The following is an 18,569-nucleotide window of genomic DNA, read 5'->3' as shown; positions in this document are numbered from 1 at the left end:
GTTTTTGGTAAATTACCTACAGAAAACTCATTTTTGTTGCTTATTTTAATGAAAACAGTACGACATGTCAAAAATGTCGTCGAAAAAATCTAAAACGACCTGTTTTTATTGATTTTCTAACAAATACCACTAAAGGAACATGCCTGCATTGTGTACCTATAATGGCACTATGGTAAAAAAACACTTAAAAATGCATAAATATGGTCAAAAGGCAAATAATTTTAGTAAAATAATAACATTTCATAACAGTTATGTTGAAAAACTAGTAATTGCGTGGTTATGTGGTCATTTAGAACGTTTACAGAAATATGAGTTTCGTTATGAAATCCTAAGGATTTTGGAAAAAATGTTGACACATTTCACAAAATAATTGATTTTTCGGTCACAAAGTAACGGAATGGCCCCATTCAACTTTTAAACCCTTTGTAAAAGGCTAAAGAACATTTCACACTAACGTAAATAACTTAATTACTTGTAATTTTCCGTATGAACCGCATTTTAGTGCAATACCACCACTATTGGTACTACCACCACTATAGGTACATTTACCCTATAATTAAACGGCTGTTAATTTTTATCACATACGCTCTTGACAGTCGTTTGTTTAACGACGGCATAGGACCAGTCGTTAAAATTAACAAATAAACTCGAGTTCACAATGTCGAATTCTAGCAATTTTAAACGACTCTGGTTAATTTTTAACGACTGTTAATTTTAAACCATTTCTTTCGCGATGCCAGCTAATATCTACAATATAATACTGTACCTTGATTCCAGATTGAGTTATAAACGTGGCAGTGAAGTGACAGGAAAACACAGAATTATAACAAAACGGCCCTCTGGTTCAAATGAAATATAAATCAAGAATCCACTAATATCTACCAAACTTAACCCTTTACAAGCCAATCATAACGCTCCAAAGGTCAAATCAATCAAATACCAAACGTTTTACGCAGCACCTCATACTCACAACAGGTTTTGAATTTGGAGATGTGCAACTAACTACAATTACTTGACTAAAATAAAACTGTATTATGCAGTCAGGGAATATTAAGATACACTATTGGTCTTCTTATAAGAGCCAGCTGGATTCCATGGCTTGTTGTTGCAAAGGTTCCATCGCATCGTCCGTCCCTGCTAGACAGTTGTGCTCGATTAGCGAACGATGACTGCGAAAATGAGTGAACTACCAGGCGTCCCCATTGGGCTATTTAAAACAGGGTTCTCCCGTTACTCCAGGTTTAAAAGAAAAATAATTCTTTTCAAATTAAATATCCCAAAACGAGCATCTGAAACAGAAGTGGTTAGGTTCAATTCTATTCGGACCGGTGAGTTTTTTGTATTGTGTTTTTTTAGGAATGACTAACAATTTTTCGTAAATAATCATAAGCTGACCGGCTCCATGGAGAGATCATGATACATCATGCCCGTCGCGTGTGACCCTTATTGTCCGTGGATTGACTATCTTACCATGGTTAACCAATAAGTCAATGTTGGATAAACCCATAACGTGGTAAATACAATTCTTCAACAGCGTTGGTTGTTGCGCCAAAAGAAAATTGAAAAAAAAACATAACTTTAACAACTACGACAATAATAGTCATTTAAATAAAAACATAATCATATAAATGCTGCAGATAAAAATTATTTTTATAAGCATTATTTTTAGTTTCACTACAACAGTGGAACGCGTCATAACCAGGTTTATTCGTTCTAGTGGCTCACTCGTTCTACGAAAAACTCGTAATGCGGGAGGCTCTTTCCATATGATTTTTAGGAAAAATGAAACAATTGGTTCCCGGATTGCAAATATGCTGATAAAAAGGGCTTATTCTTCTTCTTCTTCTTTTGGCTCAACAACCGATGTCGGTCAAGGCCTGCCTGTACCCACTTGTGGGCTTGGCTTTCAGTGACTAATTGATTCCCCCCCATAGCAGGATAGTCAGTCCTACGTATGGCGGCGCGGTCTATTTGGGAATTGAACCCATGACGGGCATGTTGTTAAGTCGTACGAGTTGACGACTGTACTACGAGACCGGCTAAAATCTAAAAGGGCTTATTAACTTCTGAAAATCTTTTTCATACTAATAATTTGAAAGATATTTGTTGTTCACTATTTTCCTGTTATTATAATTGTTCCTTTTTCATGGAAAAGTTGTCGATTGGTTTATTCTTTAATTTTAGAAAAACATGGTTGCTGTCGGTGTGTTCCACTATTAGACATTAGCATGAAATCTTTATTTGTCTCAAAAAAAATCTAGCATTTTTCAGAAATTGAAAATTGATTATGGTAAACATTCTTCAGCATTAATAAGATCATCAAAGATTCAGACAGTTTTGTTGACAATAATTCAACAACACACTTTAACACCAGATATGTGATCAAATGAAATTTCAACAAGGGTAGCGCATCGGCAGGACAAACTCTCGCCTTCATGGAGAAGTAGATCCAGCCAGACCATCCAGAGAGCTCAACATAAACCAGACAATTGTGCCTGTATTATACGACACTTTTCCTCCTGACAATAGTTTTTTATTAAACGTTTGGCTACTAACAATGCGCAAATAAAACTTGAGAGATGGTTAAAATCAAATAAATGGTCAATATTTACCAATCGTGATTTTGATTTCACATCGTCATCAAACATACGCACCAGCAACACAAATGATATTGGTCATGATACGAGATATTACTCGTAATGAGAGATATTTATTGAGCATTCAGATTTTCTCACTATGCAAAAATCTCGTTCTGATGGGTACTCGTTCTGAGTGGTTCCACTGCATTATTAAGTTAATGTGCATTTCTGTACATTCTATTCCAAAAACAAAAACCTACCATCTATCAACTTATGGAAAAAAAGTAAAAAATGCTGTGCATTCTTTCACGCCTCGTACGAATGTATATTGTACTACAAAACTAAACTAAACATAACACAATCACTCATTATTATATGCATACAAATAGCAAACTGACGAAACGAATTTTGGCGCATTTATGGCGTGAGTGTGGAAAGTGTATGATTGAACCACGTGTCGTAGTATTGTAGTGTAGACGCGCATGTATGCACACGTCATATGGGTTATTTGAATTGATATATTTCAGTTAGATTATTAACTGCTAGTGTTAAGATTCATATAAAAGTACTGAATAAACTCCATCAGTGACAGCTGGTGAGCAGTATCATCATTCGTTGCTACATCGTCCATCTGAGGATCTTGAATCGTCCAGATGCTGCAACAGCGGAAATCTCTACAAAGGTGTCGATCTCGTCCATACCTCACCGGAATGTCTTTTCTATCAACACGCATAGGCAGCATGTGCTATTTAGCGAACATGTTTCCCTGAAAACTGTGCAACTTATCATCATCTATTCGTTTGGAAACGAGCATTCCGCAAGCGCTTCTCAATCCATTCTGATGACTAAACGGCTCGCGAAGCTACTTAGACTTCTTCGGACTAATATGAATGTACCGATTACCGAAACCGGCAGAAGTGCACAAAACGATCAAGAAACGGCTTCGGCTAAAATACCATGGATAATGAGAGCTTAGTTGCACAGACACTGTTTTGCTGATGAACAAACTAGCAGAGAGCTTGCCTGCCAATAATATACTCATTCCCGATTAGCGTGAGTATGGGTGCAATTGCGTTCACCCGATAGCAAGAAATGACCAATGCTTACCAAACACAACGAAGAGAGACGAAGCTGACCGAAGTACGATACGCTTGCCGCATCATCCTGAGCTTCAATTGGCATCGTGATCATCTAAGCTACACGCACTGTAAACTATGTCGTATTACAACTGCTGAAAGATGACGGCGATCTAGGCTGCGGCAAGGTACATACAGACAAATCGAGGCAAGTAAATTGGATGCAAAAGAAGAAAAGCGGAAGGAAGTAACCTGCAGATGAAACATACTTAACTCACATGACGTCGCTGACATAGCAGTGGCGGATTCAACGGTAAGCGGACTGAGCGGCCGCAGAAGGAAGTCCCTTTAATATATAAACTCCGTAGATAAATAACGCAACAAACATCACAGTCAATAAAATAGCGGATAAATACAAAGCTCCAAGATTTAAGCTCTAGTGCATGTTTGGGGTTATGCCACGAGGATTTGAAATATTATGTTTGCATGCGTTTTTTGCACCACAAAACTCCAACGGGATTTCCACGAATATTCCACGGAAGAAAATATTCTCAACGATATATGACTTGTCAAGTTACATAATCGCTTATGACACATGTTCTCATCACTCAAGAGATTTTAGCCCTTCTAGCGGTATAAGAGTACAACAACAGACAACAACAGAGAACAGACAAAAACTACTGCTAACACAACAGGCGGACGGATTCGCAAGAATGACTGAGTACAAGTTGCATTTTTTTTTTCTAAATATTTGCTTCAATTTTATTCAATAATTTTCTTTGACCGAAAGTACATCACATTTTTTTATCCATGTATCGAAAATTGCAATTAAACAATTAAACAATTAAACATCCACTATTATTGGAACACACACAGGACTTTATCCAGTTCATTCGCTCCCTTCACTCTTCACGCTGCTGGCAGGAATCGGCACACCAACTCAGCTCATCGCCAGCTCCACTGCTCAACAGCTTAAACCTACGGAAGCAAAATACATAACATTAGCAAACTCATCAACAACCACACTAGCTTCTTGCCCACCGACCTCCACACGTGCACAGCGATCAACGCCTTCGGCTGCATCTTCCGAGGCCTCCACGATGGCTTCATCGTAAGCTTCGTCGTGAGTGGTCTCTTGCTCGACGTGATCCTCGCCCACGCTGTTTGCCTCTTGCGGGATTTCCTCCAAAGCTTCTATCAGCTTTCCACTGATGTCTTCACTTTCACCTCGCTCCACAATGTCGCTCATTGCATCTTCTAGAGCCTTCTCGATTTTCGACTGATCCTCATCCGGCTTCTCGACACTCTGATCTTGAGCGGCCTTCTGCTCATCCCGTTCCTGTACGGTCGATATCAGATCATTCCCTGGCTCAGTCGCCAAGGGGGCCAGGTCGACCAATTCCGACGCACTCAGCTTTTTCTCTGGGGTGGTAGCCATGGCTTAGCCGCTGTTCTGCACACTGAAATACTTGAAACCGCTCACGGATAATGTCACTGGACGACAAACAAGAATTGTAGCGCTCGATAGGGAAAGTTCCACTAGCTTAGACTTGCACTTAGACACTTGCACAACGCTCGCCACGAAGATGTTACTAGCTTCACAATATTTGAACAACGAAAGGGTGCGTGCGCAATGAGCGATCGGCTTTTATAGCCCTCTAATGCACAAAACATGTCAATGTGTTTGTGTAATTGTATTCTTAGTGTAAGTGACCAACCGTGTGCAGTTATTTGCCTGACTCATTCTTGATACTTCCCAGGGTTTCTCAGCATTAGCTTCGTTAAAAGACAGGATAGGTAAAATCGTGTAATAGAATGATAATAATGTTTTAATTTGTGTATGATCTGCATCGAAAATCTGTGTTTTGATACGTATGTCATCCTTCCGTGGAGTGCTGTCTTGTTTATCAATTGAATTTAATTTTCTCATGTTCGAAATGGGACTGTTTCGGATGATATTCTGCTCGTATTTGATGTACTTTGTATACCTTGCGCTGGAAAGCCCTGCCCAGAGCGCAGTTTCGTTCGGTACGTGCCTATATGATCACAAACATCGTTCGCTCATTGTACGCAAGTGTTCGCGTAGAGAAGATGATGCGATGAGTAATCCTTCGCCAGAACAGCGCCACTTCGCTATACAGGATTTGCTATCGCTTCAATAATTTCCGTAACAATACAAAGGGAGCTTACAGATCGTTGCAATGCAAATTACAGACAGCTTCAAACTCCATTCATTCATCAAGTTTTTATTTAATTTCTTCATAACTAGTCCCTAGCCAAGCCGCTTTTAAATTTAACATTTGGGTCATGCGCTATTACATTCACTCAAAAATGTGTGTGATCTCCAGTAGGCTTTGATATCCCGGTACATTAACATTTTCTGTCGGTAAGTTCACCACCGGACGCATTCTAATCAATGCAGCTTCAAACCGACTTCAATTGTACGGAAACGGCCCAAGGAGTGCTTATTTCGAAGCAAAACGGTATTTATTCACCTGAAAGACGCACAAACCCCCAGACAAGAAAACACTCAAAAGAGCAATCAGCAAAGCAATAAAATGGATTATTACATTTTCTGAATGCTCACCAAAGCAAAGATCTACGACCGATTTTGCGTTGACGCTGAGGAGCATTGCCAGGAGTAGATGACCATTGCCTCTCTGATTTGAAGGCATTATTGTAAGAAACCCAAAAGATCTGCTTTTTTGTTCCTTTTTGTTGGGATTTAATGAGCTAAGCGTGAGCATAGTTTGCCATCCGAGGGGTGTCACGATGAAGTCATCCACAAATGATGCACAAAAGTATCCACAAATATCAAAAGAGATGTATGTTTCCACCGCAAACTGCTCCCCGGTAGCTTTAATGCTTTCTGCCGACACCCCAAGAGAGCAGGCTTATGGGTTGCTTTATGGCTCTTTGTGAACACTCTCAAACGCTCTACACTCGAGAAATCCTAAGAGAAAAAAACGTACGCTATGAATCGGATGTATCGTATGTACAATTTGCGAACAAATTGTTACACAAATAAATATCTGAATTGGTATTCCAGTAACGACAAAAAAGTTAATGATAAAAATTGTAAAACAGAATGGATCTACTATCCCCTTGAAGTTAATGTAATATCAACGCACCGTCGTAGCTGCTTCCATCCTCAATAAGACGGGATGGGAAAGTCTTGGTTCACAAGGGTGCGAGAACGTCATTATAAGATTCTGCTTTGTGGTGAATATTGTAAATCTAAAGCAACAGTTTTATTGCAAAAAGAGATGGTCTTGTCCCCACTGTACGCATTGAAGCTGCTCCCAATAAAGCGAACGCATAGAAGCAACGATCGATTTTCGCTGTTTGTCACGGTTTGAAGCCTTGCGATCTTCGTCCATCCAGAGACCGGGTATCGATCACACCGACACGGCTCCAGACACGGTGAGCTGTACGATACCAGTCATGTCAGACCGAGGGAACGGTGTCCGATGATTTATGGCCCCCGCGCTGGTCTTGCGTTTGCAAGATATTCCAAACGGAGCAAAAAATATATGATCCATCCCAAGAGCATGGCCAACAGCTCAATGGAACAAAAGCTGACAAACAATAAAGGAGTGTAGTGGTAGCACATCGAAGTTAGGGTTAAGAAGTCACTCCGGGATGGGGCATTAGACTTTTGAGATTGCAGTGGACGCAATTGCGTTCGAACATTACCTAGTCACTTACACAGATGCACAACTGGACACTCTAACCGGATGACGTGTGCATGAATGTGCATGCGAGCACTTCAAAACACTTTCGATGCGTACCTTCTTGCGCTAGAGCGTGGCTCGCATTCTCTCTTTGACCGTGCTACTGATCGGATCTGTTTTTGCAGACTCAGCTTTCCATTATTGTGTGAGTATTGGAATATAGTGCCTTTGCAAAGTTGCTCAGTTTGTATGTACGTATGAGAGTGAGTGTGTGTTTTTTCGGTTTTTGTGGTGCTACTTTTACACTAAACTGCATCTAACTGTATGTTCACATGTATCCCCTGTACAGCCGTTATTGCAAACGATGGAGCGAAAAGCTATCCTCACGCACGTGTACGTCGGAAATCTGGCGCCCAACGTAAACGACCAACTGCTACGCCGCTATCTCTCGATGGCTGGTACCGTGGTCTCAACGAAGATCGCACGAAATGCAATGACTGGAGAGTCCTTGTTGTACGGCTCGGCCGTGTTCGCGACCACTCGGGACGTCCAAAATGTGATCCGCCGACTGAACGGAAAGGTGTTCCACGACAAGCCGCTGCTGGTGTGCTCGTATGGGGACTGTTCGAGCGAGCTGCACCACTACCAGCGCACTGTCGTAATCGGCAACAAGGATCATTACCTAACGCATAGCGCCATTTGCAAGCGGTTCGCACCGTACGGCCGAGTTCTGTTGTGCATGCAGCCCAAGATCCGGCACCGTCCGTCCAACGCTGTGGTCGTACTGTTAGAATCAGCGGAGGTAGCTAGTCTTGTTATGAAGACCCGCCACGGCTGCTGGTTTGTCAAAACATACCGGGAGCGAATGAATGAGGTTCGCTGGAGAACGGAGACATCCGAGCTCGAGCCCAAGCGGAATCCCTCGCATGGTGCTACCAGTAGTGAAAGAAAAGTACGTGGCGCGCGATCGGACGATCCGAGGCCAAGTCAGGCTGTTGTACCCAAACTCAACGTCACTACCAGACAACAGGCCGGGCGTTTTGGTCGCAAAGCTTCCAAAGCTCCTGGAATTGAAGATGACGATGCAGTGTTTAAAATCTTTGGAAATCTGGTTCTCAACGATGATGTATTCCAATAATAATAACGAACAATATTCATTGATTTGTACATACACTGACTATCTTTGAGCACTACAATTTTATTAACATCCCATTTGATAGAACTATTGTTATTTCGTGTACTCTACTTTGATTATAATAACGCAGCATTCTTATTGAACTATTAAACTTTAATATTATCTAATATATTAAACAACAGCTTCTGTTTGTTCAATTGTCACAACGCACCCATTTACTTGAAATAAAGCTTACTCTCCTTAGTAGGATGTAGAATTTGATCGAGTCTTGTTGCATTTCAACAATAGCATCCTGAAACGATTTGCTTGAGCAGATATCCGAAAACTCATCCATTAGTTGTTTCACGGGGAAAGAAAGGTTGAGTGCGGGTGAAACTACTATGCTATGGTCACTGACATACAGTTTCGCGCAGATTGTCTGAGCGTAATTGTCTGCTCAAGGTTTGCCGGACGAATTATTACATGCAGCTGTGCGGTTTTATTTCACCCGATTCCTTTGCCGTGCGAACGTCTCGGCGCAAGCGATGTGATGTGCATCCTATTACAGTTTGAGTCAATGAAGGGGATGGTGAATGGTTATTTCAGTGTCGGTATATCATTTGCATTCCATTGATCGTCATGTATCGGAACAAGAATATAATTAAAATTCGTAAATTTGGCGATGGAATTAAAGCATATGTAAAAGCTTTACTATTGTTTTGTTTTATTGTGCATCATGAGTTTCGGAGAAAAGATTTTTATAGAGAAGCAACGGCATATCAAACTTAAAAAAGAAAATTGTGTTTCAAGTGGCACTGACTCATGCACAATACATATGATAAGTCATATAAGTTTCCACATTCTCCTGCTAAAACAGATCGAACAGATCGATACAGTCCAATGTACTGGCAGCGAAGTGGATGTTTTCTACGTCTTCTTTTTTGTCACCAATCGATCAGTGCCTTGTTAGATTTTCTTTTATTTTCCTGTAAAGTATTTTTCAGCAGTAGCAAGCGAAAACAATGGCAGGAAAGTAGCATTAATAGAAAGGCTGACGCGAGAATGGTCGTCCGAGCTTTGCGAACATTATGTTTTTGCTTTTCACACACGTGTTATCAGCTCGTTGAGCGGTCGTCTCGTTTACGCGCTCCGAAAGTCGGTGCAACGTTCGAACCGGCCCCATAAGGACTCCACGTAGACAAGTTGTCTAGGGCAGACAGGTGGTAAGACGGGTCTCGCCACAGGCCACGAGCTTCTTTTGAGACATGTCCGTCCTTAACCGCCAAACGGTACACGGCCTACTTACATGTAAATGACTAACAAGAACAATTCGTAGCATGATACAGGATTGCTTCATTAATCAGTTGCTGAATTCAATTTTAATATTTGATAAACTAAGCTTCAAAGCTTATTTGCACGAAGCCTCAATAACCGAGAGTTTGGGGTTATAGTTCCTCTTGTCCACTTTTACCAACGATGGGCAGTATTGTATCAAAATGTACGAGTATAGGACAATTTTGAATAGAAATCACTATTTCAATAGGTACATCAAAAGGGAATGTGGGAAATAAAACAGCGGTTAGGCTCGACCACGTCAATATGCCGGAAGAAACTCTCCAAAGCATCGGGGTATTGACCGAGCAAAATAGACAAACGTAAATGATAAAACAGCTGAGCCTTAATCTCTTTACTGCAAAGGAACATGGTGTAAGACAAAGAAGCAAGCGAGAAAGAGAGAAAATGTGGAACTAAACGAGAATGAGAAAGTGATCGTTTGGAAGACAGCATGTTCTTGGACGCTTGGTTCCATTCTACTGATTCTTCTTCGGCCCACTCCATCACCCTCTTTCATACTTCCTTCGCAGCATCATTCGCCGGGGACTTTCAAAGGTGCTTGCGATGCGACGCAAACCGTATGTTTTTGCATAACCACCCCCGGGGCCTTGTCATAAACCGTCCGTCTGCGTCGGACGGCACAAACGGCGGCGATCGCGGTGCCCAATCGATGAATGAAGATCACATATCTTCGTCCGTCGTGTTATTTTACGAGGCTTTATGGCATTCGTCTCTCGTACGGCTCGAGATGACTGTAAGCATTATGGCTCGTAAAACGCTGGAAGTCCGGTCAGCAGCTCCAGAGCGCTTCAGTGGCTTATATCCATTACTGCATACAATTACATCCCAAAGATCATGTCTGTCGGAAAAATAGTCGCATAATTCCTTTTTCTTATTTATCATTTATTTCGCTAGCGAAAAAAGCATTCTTGAACTTCACTCTCATCCCTGTAACAAAATCGGTCTTGGTAAAAGAGTTTCAAAAAACATGAAATAATAAGTATTTGTGGATGTTTATAAAGTAAAGTTTTATTTTGTTTCAAAAATATTTCTAACGAATCTCGTATAGACTGATAATGGAAATGGTATGCGATTGGCAGTAAGTACAATGGTGAGTTATTCCAAATTCATTCATATCACTAAAAAACAACCTTTTTCTAATGCACTGAGCTCCACTCCTGGCTCAAGTGAAAGTAAACGTGAACCTTGAATCTATATACAATGACAAAAAAAAACATGCAATTGCACGTTTTACTTGCACTCGATCACTATTCTTCAGCGTGGGATCCACTTCACTCTGCCAGGATGCATGCTTCGCTGATAAACGAAGCTTTAGAATGAGCGATATGGAATCCAACAGCGACTGGACGAAAGCACGTGGAAGACATTACACACCCAACCAGGCTCTTGGGAAGAGGGATGAAGCAGCCGATGAGGTAGCCACCGCCGGAATAAATGCTGTGCTCAAGTCGATCGGACTGGGAAATGGTAGGAAAAACACATCACTGAATGAAATTTTCCACTTCCACGCACACAAACACACACTCATACTTACACAGCGTCAGTGAACGGCAATAGTTGGTTGGACAGCTTCACGACCTTGAGACGGGAATCGTCCACCACGCTGTTGTCCATAATGCGGGAGACGAAAAGGGCCTGTTTATCGCTCTGGTAGCGCAATATCGCCCAACCGAGCGGCTCTCGGTGCTGATCCCGCAGCACGGACACATCCCTCAGGAGGCCATACGTCCCAAACAGTTCGCGCAGCCGCACCGCTCCGAACGACTGCCCCAAGCCGGACACGCGCACGTACCCACCGAGGAATCGGTTCGTCTGCAGGCGCTGGAACTCGGCCGGCGAAACTGGTGCTCCACCGTGCACGGTGTAAGAATGTCGCACGCGGAGCGCAAACCCATCGCCCATATCCCATCCGTTGAGCTGCAAGTGTGCCTCCTCCGTGTCCATGGCCGACCTAAACGACACATACGCCTCACGGTACCCGTACACGCTCCGGCCCATTACAATTTGCATCACCCGGCCTATCCGACCGAAAAGCTCGTGTAGTACTTCCTCGTCGATCCATTCGCTGAAATTGGTAACGTGCAGCTCGGTGGACGTCAGGATTGGCCGGCTGGTGGTAGTAAAGCTGGCCGCCGCGTACATCCGAGTGCCCGCCAGCCAAGCACCGTTCAAGTGACGGGCCGCGTTCTCCAGCGGTTCTGGCTGGTCGTAAACGACGATTGCGCTTTTACTGCGCCGGGGAATGTGGGGGCGAGCAGATCATCTCCCGGAAGGGGCCATATAGGTTCAACAACATACCAAGCATTCTATCGTCGTAGAACGAGCTAATGTTGCCCAAAAACAGGCAAAAGCGCTTATTCCGCGCAAATGCTTCTGGAAGTGGCACAACGCTGGCCGACCTGTCACGCACTTGGTCTGAAAAGAGCAGCACACATATCCACCACACACACGCACAACCACGGTAGCAAATTAGCTCCAACTTTTGAATATATTTATCGTGAAGCTTACCTCCTGTGTAACTATGCATGATGTTGTTTAGTTTTTGTTTTCCACTCGCACTACAAAAGAAATCACTTACGAAATATGCATTCATCTTGCATCGAACTTTCCTCACCGAGCTGCCGTATTGAAGTGACGAACCGAAAGGAAGCGACAGCAACATGCTGGTACACTGAAACACTCTCGCTGACCGACGCGTTTGTGGGAGATTGAGAGAGACTTGGTCCCTGTTCGCTTTCGTGTGAGCGTTGCGCCCGATGTACAATAATCCACTCGCTCACATCTGTTGAGTGCAGCGCACGTTTGACGTCACTAGGGTGTAGTCAACATTTTTTCTCGTTCTACTCAAGAAATCATCAAACCTGACAGAGTGAGACAGCATGTTGGTTGTATTACTAAGGTGATGTTTCATCTCATTTATCAATAATTTTATACAAAAAAGTGGTAGCTGTTGTACCCGATGTTGTGATAATTATTGACACCGAATTGTTTCATTCGATGTGTTTGATGAATCGAATTACAGATTCAAAAAACATTCGACAGTCATTCTAAAAAATGTCATTTGTCACAATGACACTTTTCTCGTGCCTTCTGTTGTGGGCCGCCGTGCGTGCCGACCCCTGGACTTGCCGTGGCAGTTGCGCTGCCACCGGTCAACGTCCAGGGGGACGACAGTGTGTACACGCACATTGTCGCACACACTAAGCGCGCGAGGCTTAGTGTGTGCCGAGCGCCATACAGGCAGAGTGTGCACGAAGGCCGATCGAGCAGGAGCTCTCGGCAGGGGCGCTCGGTGCGACTGGCACGCGGCCTACGTTGTAAAGTGTTGATTGTTTGTGTCTCCTATTTATTATGTACGTTATAAGTGTTTGAATAAAGCAAAAGTGTTTAAACATAACACCTTCCTTTGTCTTTGATTTTTCCCATTTCATGTGAACTAGATCTCCATTGAAAATGGAATCTTTTTTTTCGTGTTTTCGTGCGAATTTCTGTACTCCTGTAATTCTAGATAAATGTTCTAATTGTTCGAGTGTAAATTTGAGTGGTTGAATAGGTAAATATTAGTAAATGCATGGTAAAGAAACGTTTACTCTCCAGGAAAAATGTCAAATGCCCTAGAACCTGTCATGAACCTATATCGTTCCTGGAATCGATCATGAATCCATTTCCGTTCTGAAACCGATCATGTATTCCTACCGGTCGTGGAACCTATCATGAACGCATACCGGTCCTGGAACCGATCATGAATCCATACTGGTCCTGGAAACAATCATTAAACCTTACCGGTCATGCAACCGATCTTGAACCCGTACCGGTTCTGGAATCGAACGTAAAACGTCGATCACGAACACATATCGGTTCTGGAATCTATCATTAACCTAAATCGATTCTTGAAACCTATCATGAACCCACACTGTTCCTGGAATCTAGCATGCAGCATACCATGCCATTCCGGTCCTTCCAAGGAACATGTTCAATCTTATCATAGTTTCAACGTTATTGTTACGGTTATTTCATCAAGTCTCCCTTTTTCATTTGCATGTCTTGTATGGCCTAATAAGACTATCCAGCATATTCTATTCCTATAACCGAGTCGTCTCGACGTCGCGTTGACGAATTTTGTGTGTTCATTTGTATGCAAAAGTTAATTTTGGATTTCATTTTCTCGACTCGAATCGAATCGAGTTAAGATTTTTCAAATGCCCTCAATTTGCACCACAAGCTATGTCAAGGCTGTGCCATAATAAACAAGACATAAAAAGTGTTTTGGAAACTTCCAGTCATGTATACTTTTGTATTACAAAATATCATTTTGGCTTTTTGAGGAATTTGTTTGACAAAATATCTTCATGGCTGACACATATTGGACACACAAATGAACAATCATATCAATAAAAATGGATTCCATTGGCTTAATATCAGTATGACTTTCCAGATCACAATTTGCAGTTCTATTGTTGTGGCTAAGATAGTTTTAAACAGCATACAGCTTTAATAAGCACTTGTGCAGACTAACAAGTTTTAAGACTCTCCACGTTGAGGTAGTGTCCGAGATACGCGGAACCTGGTATATAAATATTTACACAATCGTTGTTACGTTCGCGATAATTATTCTGTAACGAATGTCTCAAACTGTAATTTCGCGTGGTGCGCGATCATCTTAATCTAGAAACCGGGAACGCTACGTGTAAAAGCGGAATAAATATGTGTCACAAACACTAACATACGGCACTCACGCGTACGTACACTTATGTACTATTTATCCTCGGAAAGGATACACTAACACCCTAAAATGTATGGGCTTCCGGGGGTATAATAGGGACCGAACTTTTAATAAACAAACCATTCGGATTATGCAACTCTAAGAAACCTCGTCTTTTTTTAATTTTGCATATTCGGATCACGAAAGAAATCTCTCATTCCTCTTCACCCACTTCTGCGGCATAGGCTCCTCAAATTACTTGAGAGAGCAACTAGCGGGAAGGTTAATCATTGATGTCGAACGGTTGAGAAGATCGCTGTTACCCGAGCGGGTTTGATTTATAAGGCCGCATCCTTCGCGTGGCCCACATATCCGTTCGCCCTAGTAACAATCGTGGTTTTATGATTTAATACAGTATCAGTTAATAGCACCATGATTAAAAACAAGAAAAATTCCTTTGATTTTTCAAAATCAATAAGAAGCGAGAAGATGTTTGCATTCTTTGGAATCGTATTTAATAATGTATACCGGAGATGAAACCACCCACCCGCATGCAAAATGAAAATAAACTTAAATCTATAAAACCGCTTCGTTTTTCGTAAATAGCGTCGCTCAGGTATAGTCTGTATAGTGTGTTCCAAGTTCCTTAATATGCATTTAATAAGATCAGTTGATCTTGATGCTTCTTCTTCTTCAATTTGGCATAACGTCCTACGCGGACATGCCGGCCTACACCAGGCTTTCGAGACTTAATTCATTACCACGCAGCCGGATAGTCCATCCTTGCTACGGGGGAACGGTCCATTCTAGGTTTGAACCCATGACGGGCATGTTATTGAGTCGTTCGAGTTTATAAGCCAGTATTATAAGCGCCTTCAGAGCGTTTTAAAGGTTTTACAACTTTAGAAACTGTTAAGCATCTTCGAAAGTCATGTTAAAACGATATGTTAGTACACTCATAGTAAAGCATTCTTTAGACATGTTTAAGTGTAAAACGTGTAGGTAATGTTTCTTGGACTGGAACGTATCATGAACCGATACCGGTGCTGCAGTCGATCATGGAGCGATACCGATCCAGAAATAGCTCCCGATTTCATTCATATCATAAACCAATACCTGAAACTGTTCGGAATTCGGAACGATACCTGACCTGGTCCGGGTCAAGAACTGAAACGGTTCCAGTTCCAATTGATAAACCATATCCAGTAGTAATTTAGAAATAGTGTACGAATTGAAATATCGTAGGAGTTCACGGTACAAATTAGCGTAAAAATTACCGTACAAATTAAAAAAAAACTTGTAACATGAATAAGAATATATGTTACGCGAAAATGTCATCCATAAGTATTAATTAAGCTAAACCGGTTTCTGGGTCGTTTATTTCCAAACAAAACAAACGGTCTAAATTTTTCACCGCGAGTATATGTGTGTATTTTGATATTTCGAGAACATATTGTGACTACTAAAATCAAAACAGGCGGAGTATTATATAATTTATAAGCCCAAGGTTTTTTTTTTTCTAAGTATTTGCTTCAATTTTATTCAATAATTTTGATTTACCAAAAATAAAAATTTAAAACTCTTTATCCATGTATCGAAAATTGCAAAACTACATCCAACATCATTGAAACACACAGGACTTTATCCAGTTCATTCGCTCCCTTCACTCCCTCTGCTGCTGCTGGCAGGTATCGGCACACCAACTCAGCTCATCGCCAGCTCCACTGCTCAACAGCTTAAACCTACGGAAGCAAAATACATAAAATTAGCAAACTCATCAACAACCACACTAGCTTCTTGCCCACCGACCTCCACACGTGCACAGCGATCAACGCCTTCGGCTGCATCTTCCGAGGCCTCCACGATGGCTTCATCGTGAGCTTCGTCGTGAGTGGTCTCTTGCTCGACATGATCCTCGTCCACGCAGTTTGCCTCTTCCAGGATTTTCTCCAAAGCTTCTAGCTTGTCACTCTCAGCTATCGGCTCTCCACTGATGTCTTCACTTTCATCTCGCTCCACAATGTCACTCATTGCATCTTCTAGAGCCTTCTTGATCTTCGACTGATCTTCAACCAGCTCCTCCTCCTTCTGATCTTGAGCGACCTTCTGCTCATCCCGCTTCTGAACAAACGATATCAAATCACTCCCTGGCTCAGTGGCCTCCTCTGCAGCCCACTGGTGCAAAGGAATGCTCACGTATAGGTCTCCCAATTCGAATGCACTCAGCTCCTTCTCTGGGGTGGTAGCCATGGCTCAGCCGCTGTTCTGCACACTGAAACACTTGAAACCGATCACGGATAATGTCACTGGACGACAAACAACTCCTTCCACTAGCTTAGACTTGCACTTAGACACTTGCACAACGCTCGCCACGAAGATGTTACTAGCTTCACAATATTTGAACAACGAAAGGGTGCGTGCGCAATGAGCGATCGGCTTTTATAGCCCTCTAATGCACAAAACATGTCAATGTGTTTGTGTAATTGTATTCTTAGTGTAAGTGACCAACCGTGTGCAGTTATTTGCCTGACTCATTCTTGATACTTCCCAGGGTTTCTCAGCATTAGTTTCGTTAAAAGACAGGATAGGTAAAATCGTGTAATAGAATGATAATAATGTTTTAATTTGTGTATGATCTGCATGGAAAATCTGTGTTTTGATACGTATGTCATCCTTCCGTGCTGTTTTGTTTATTAGTTGAATTTAACTTTCTCATGCTCGAAATGGGACCGTTTCGGATGATATTCTGCTCGTATTTGATGTACTTTGTATACCTTGCGCTGGAAAGCCCTGCCCAAAGCACAGTTTCCTTCGGTACGTGCCTATATGATCGCAAACATCGTTCGCTCATTGTACGCAAGTGTTCGCGTAGAGAAGATGATGCGATGAGTAATCCTTCACCACAACAGCGCAACTTCGCTGTACAGGATTAGCTGCAAAAATTATTGATGATATTCTAGGGATGTACTAAAAGGCATATTGGCATAAAATCGTTGTAAAAACAACATTCAGGTTGTTTAAATATTCATTAAATATATTTCCAAATGTAGATAAGCTGTCCGGATGCGAAGTGCCGACAGTGCGAAATACAGCCGAAACGATCTTCACCGATCGATCTTTCTCAGGCACGCACGGCTCTTTAGAGTAAGGTCGGCTTATGGCAGAGAGAGCGCGTGAGTTCTGGCTGCATTCATTCATCTAACGCAATGGACTCCAAACTTTCCAGTTCGCGGCCCGCATTGATTTACAAATAACGTTGTTGAGGGCCATGTTGACGTTACCTTTAGAATGTTTGAAAGCTCAAATGTTATTTTGTTTAGAAAATACTTACTGAATGTATCATATGTATGCAGCTTTCTTCTAATTAATCTTGATTTTCATCTGTCAAAAGTAACGAATCATATTTTTGATTAATTAATCCAAAAACTAAGCTATTAATTTAAACCTTTAAAACTCATCGCGGGCCGCATGCGATCCTGGAGCAGTAGTTTGGAGTCCTCTGAGCTAATAGATAGATAGATTAAATTTACTCAACACATTTGTATCAAATTTATTTAACCAGCAAAATAAAAGACTATTCTGAAATCGTTAAAGCAACCCAGATATGGTATGGCCAAGCTCGGTTATGACGGTTAATATCATGGCCTATCCCGCAACTGGAAATATTATAAGACAAAAGTCCTTGCATAATTTGTTTCTTAAATTAAGAGAACGTTGAATATTAGAAAAGTTCTTAATTTTTTAACGAAGTTGTTATCCCAGCATGAACTGCTCTCGAACCAATATTTGGAACACCAATAAACAATAAACCAATAAACATCTACCGCGCGCGTTATCTATTTGTGTGTGGAACCTATCATGAACGCATACCGGTCCTGGAACCGATCATGAATCCATACTGGTCCTGGAAACAATCATTAAACCTTACCGGTCATGCAACCGATCTTGAACCCGTACCGGTTCTGGAATCGAACGTAAAACGTCGATCACGAACACATATCGGTTCTGGAATCTATCATTAACCTAAATCGATTCTTGAAACCTATCATGAACCCACACTGTTCCTGG

The 18,569-nt window shown here is 41.8% G+C and overlaps 4 protein-coding genes across 4 annotated transcripts; 1 reads left to right on the top strand and 3 right to left on the bottom strand.

Annotated features, from left to right (window-relative positions):
* Positions 1-4,397: 4,397 nt before the first annotated feature.
* On the bottom strand, positions 4,398-5,276 carry LOC120905853. The gene is made up of 2 exons (XM_040317082.1): positions 4,701-5,276; positions 4,398-4,633 (listed from the first exon to the last, which is right to left on the bottom strand). The coding sequence occupies exons 1-2, from the start codon at positions 5,091-5,093 to the stop codon at positions 4,628-4,630; spliced, it is 399 nt and encodes a 132-aa protein (XP_040173016.1). The 5' UTR covers positions 5,094-5,276; the 3' UTR covers positions 4,398-4,627.
* Positions 5,277-7,445: 2,169 nt separating this feature from the next.
* On the top strand, positions 7,446-8,668 carry LOC120905846. The gene is made up of 2 exons (XM_040317074.1): positions 7,446-7,534; positions 7,679-8,668. Exon 2 carries the CDS (start codon positions 7,694-7,696, stop codon positions 8,465-8,467), a length of 774 nt encoding a protein of 257 aa, XP_040173008.1. The 5' UTR covers positions 7,446-7,534; positions 7,679-7,693; the 3' UTR covers positions 8,468-8,668.
* Positions 8,669-11,028: 2,360 nt separating this feature from the next.
* On the bottom strand, positions 11,029-11,961 carry LOC120905847 (polyadenylate-binding protein 3-like). The gene is made up of 2 exons (XM_040317075.1): positions 11,334-11,961; positions 11,029-11,256 (listed from the first exon to the last, which is right to left on the bottom strand). The coding sequence occupies exons 1-2, from the start codon at positions 11,939-11,941 to the stop codon at positions 11,166-11,168; spliced, it is 699 nt and encodes a 232-aa protein (XP_040173009.1). The 5' UTR covers positions 11,942-11,961; the 3' UTR covers positions 11,029-11,165.
* Positions 11,962-15,914: 3,953 nt separating this feature from the next.
* LOC120905849 lies at positions 15,915-16,910 on the bottom strand. The gene is made up of 2 exons (XM_040317077.1): positions 16,311-16,910; positions 15,915-16,243 (listed from the first exon to the last, which is right to left on the bottom strand). Exons 1-2 carry the CDS (start codon positions 16,749-16,751, stop codon positions 16,238-16,240), a joined length of 447 nt encoding a protein of 148 aa, XP_040173011.1. The 5' UTR covers positions 16,752-16,910; the 3' UTR covers positions 15,915-16,237.
* Between the last annotated feature and the right edge of the window lie 1,659 nt (positions 16,911-18,569).

This window comes from Anopheles arabiensis, chromosome X, assembly GCF_016920715.1.
Source record: "Anopheles arabiensis isolate DONGOLA chromosome X, AaraD3, whole genome shotgun sequence".
NCBI lineage: Eukaryota > Metazoa > Arthropoda > Insecta > Diptera > Culicidae > Anopheles > Anopheles arabiensis.
The sequence above is the reverse complement of the archived record's forward strand: the minus strand, read 5'-3'. Positions and strand labels throughout refer to the sequence as shown.

Coding starts and splice junctions, on each gene's coding strand:
- LOC120905853 (XM_040317082.1), bottom strand. CDS start 5,093: ATGGCTACCACCCCAGAGAAAAAGCTGAGTGCGTCGGAATTGGTCGAC.
- LOC120905846 (XM_040317074.1), top strand. CDS start 7,694: ATGGAGCGAAAAGCTATCCTCACGCACGTGTACGTCGGAAATCTGGCG.
- LOC120905847 (XM_040317075.1), bottom strand. CDS start 11,941: ATGTACGCGGCGGCCAGCTTTACTACCACCAGCCGGCCAATCCTGACG. Junction 11,257..11,333: donor TTGCCGTTCACTGACGCTGT/GTAAGTATGAGT, acceptor ACCATTTCCCAG/TCCGATCGACTTGAGCACAG.
- LOC120905849 (XM_040317077.1), bottom strand. CDS start 16,751: ATGGCTACCACCCCAGAGAAGGAGCTGAGTGCATTCGAATTGGGAGAC.